This window comes from Perkinsus marinus (genome assembly GCF_000006405.1).
Source record: "Perkinsus marinus ATCC 50983 genomic scaffold scf_1104296935946, whole genome shotgun sequence".
In the NCBI taxonomy this organism is placed as follows: domain Eukaryota; phylum Perkinsozoa; order Perkinsida; family Perkinsidae; genus Perkinsus; species Perkinsus marinus.
The window spans coordinates 1-1027 of NW_003214286.1; the positions used below are offsets into that span (position 1 = coordinate 1).

At 53.0% G+C, this 1027-nt stretch overlaps 1 protein-coding gene across 1 annotated transcript; it reads right to left on the reverse strand.

Annotated features, from left to right (window-relative positions):
* Nucleotides 1–317: 317 nt before the first annotated feature.
* Nucleotides 318–848, reverse strand: Pmar_PMAR008555 (hypothetical protein; the record flags this gene model as incomplete). The annotated part of the gene is made up of 3 exons (XM_002783843.1): nt 318–469; nt 514–724; nt 771–848. 3 exons carry the CDS (start codon nt 846–848, stop codon nt 318–320), a joined length of 441 nt encoding a protein of 146 aa, XP_002783889.1.
* Between the last annotated feature and the right edge of the window lie 179 nt (nt 849–1027).

Here is a 1027-nt window from a genome sequence, read left to right on the forward strand (position 1 = left end):
ATCTCCCACCCGAGCTCACAATCATATCAGCATTGTAACCTGACATGTTGCAGTGGCATGCTGTTGTTCAGTATGTGTTGCAGTAGCATGCTGGCATAGTATCGCTGTGGCAAGGCCCTCCAACCTCCTGTGAACAGGAAGGCTCGTTGTTCGTTGCTACTAACAATCTGGTGTGCCCTCGCTCAAGATGGCAGGAGTTATTACCTACAGCGTGCGGGCGAATCCTTCCCTGTGAGCGAACGCAACGAGGGCAACACAAATGATGTTAGAATCTTGAAAGTCATGCCAGTGAGGAGATCAGTCAGAGTGACACATGATTAGAATAAATCAGAAAGCTTCCTCTTGAGTGGGGTCTCGGGGACGTCACGTGACCCCCACATGGGCGATAGGAAGGGTAGTCCACAGGAGTCGTCATAGAGCTTATCCACGGGCTCTGCCGGTAGGAGCAGCTTCAAAGGGGATAACTCACCTGAAGCATCGCTCGCAAAGGAAGCCTTCTGCTCCAGAGGTCACATTGTGGGGTCTCGGCAGGCATAGGGCTGACGAAGTCGTTCGCCTCTCCATGGGGATGGTCATTGTCAGTCGCCTCCCTCGTTGGTGATTGAGCAGCTGCAGTGCTATTGGCTTGACGATAGTGTCCAAGCATGGTAGCGCGGATCATCTCAGCCACGTGAGCCTGCTGCTCAGCACGGCGTATAAGGAACTCCACTGCATCTCGTAGGGCCTGACAGTTGAGAGAATAGACCTTCATATTCGCACTAGTGTGGTACCTGGCATTCCTGGGCATCCTTGGGATCGGCCAGTCCCCTATTGGCTGAAGGAGACAACGAGCTACCGCTCGAATCCATATGGAAATCCAACAGGGCTAAGGTGACGTCAATGACGCAAGTCAGGCAATTTTGTGGCGAGTGACGCTGGACGCCCAGGCGTTACTCATAGCCCCGAAGTCGGCTTCCCTGCATGGTCATGCAGGGAAGCTATGGGTCTATGGTGCTAATGTTATGCATGTTCATGATCTTAATGCGGA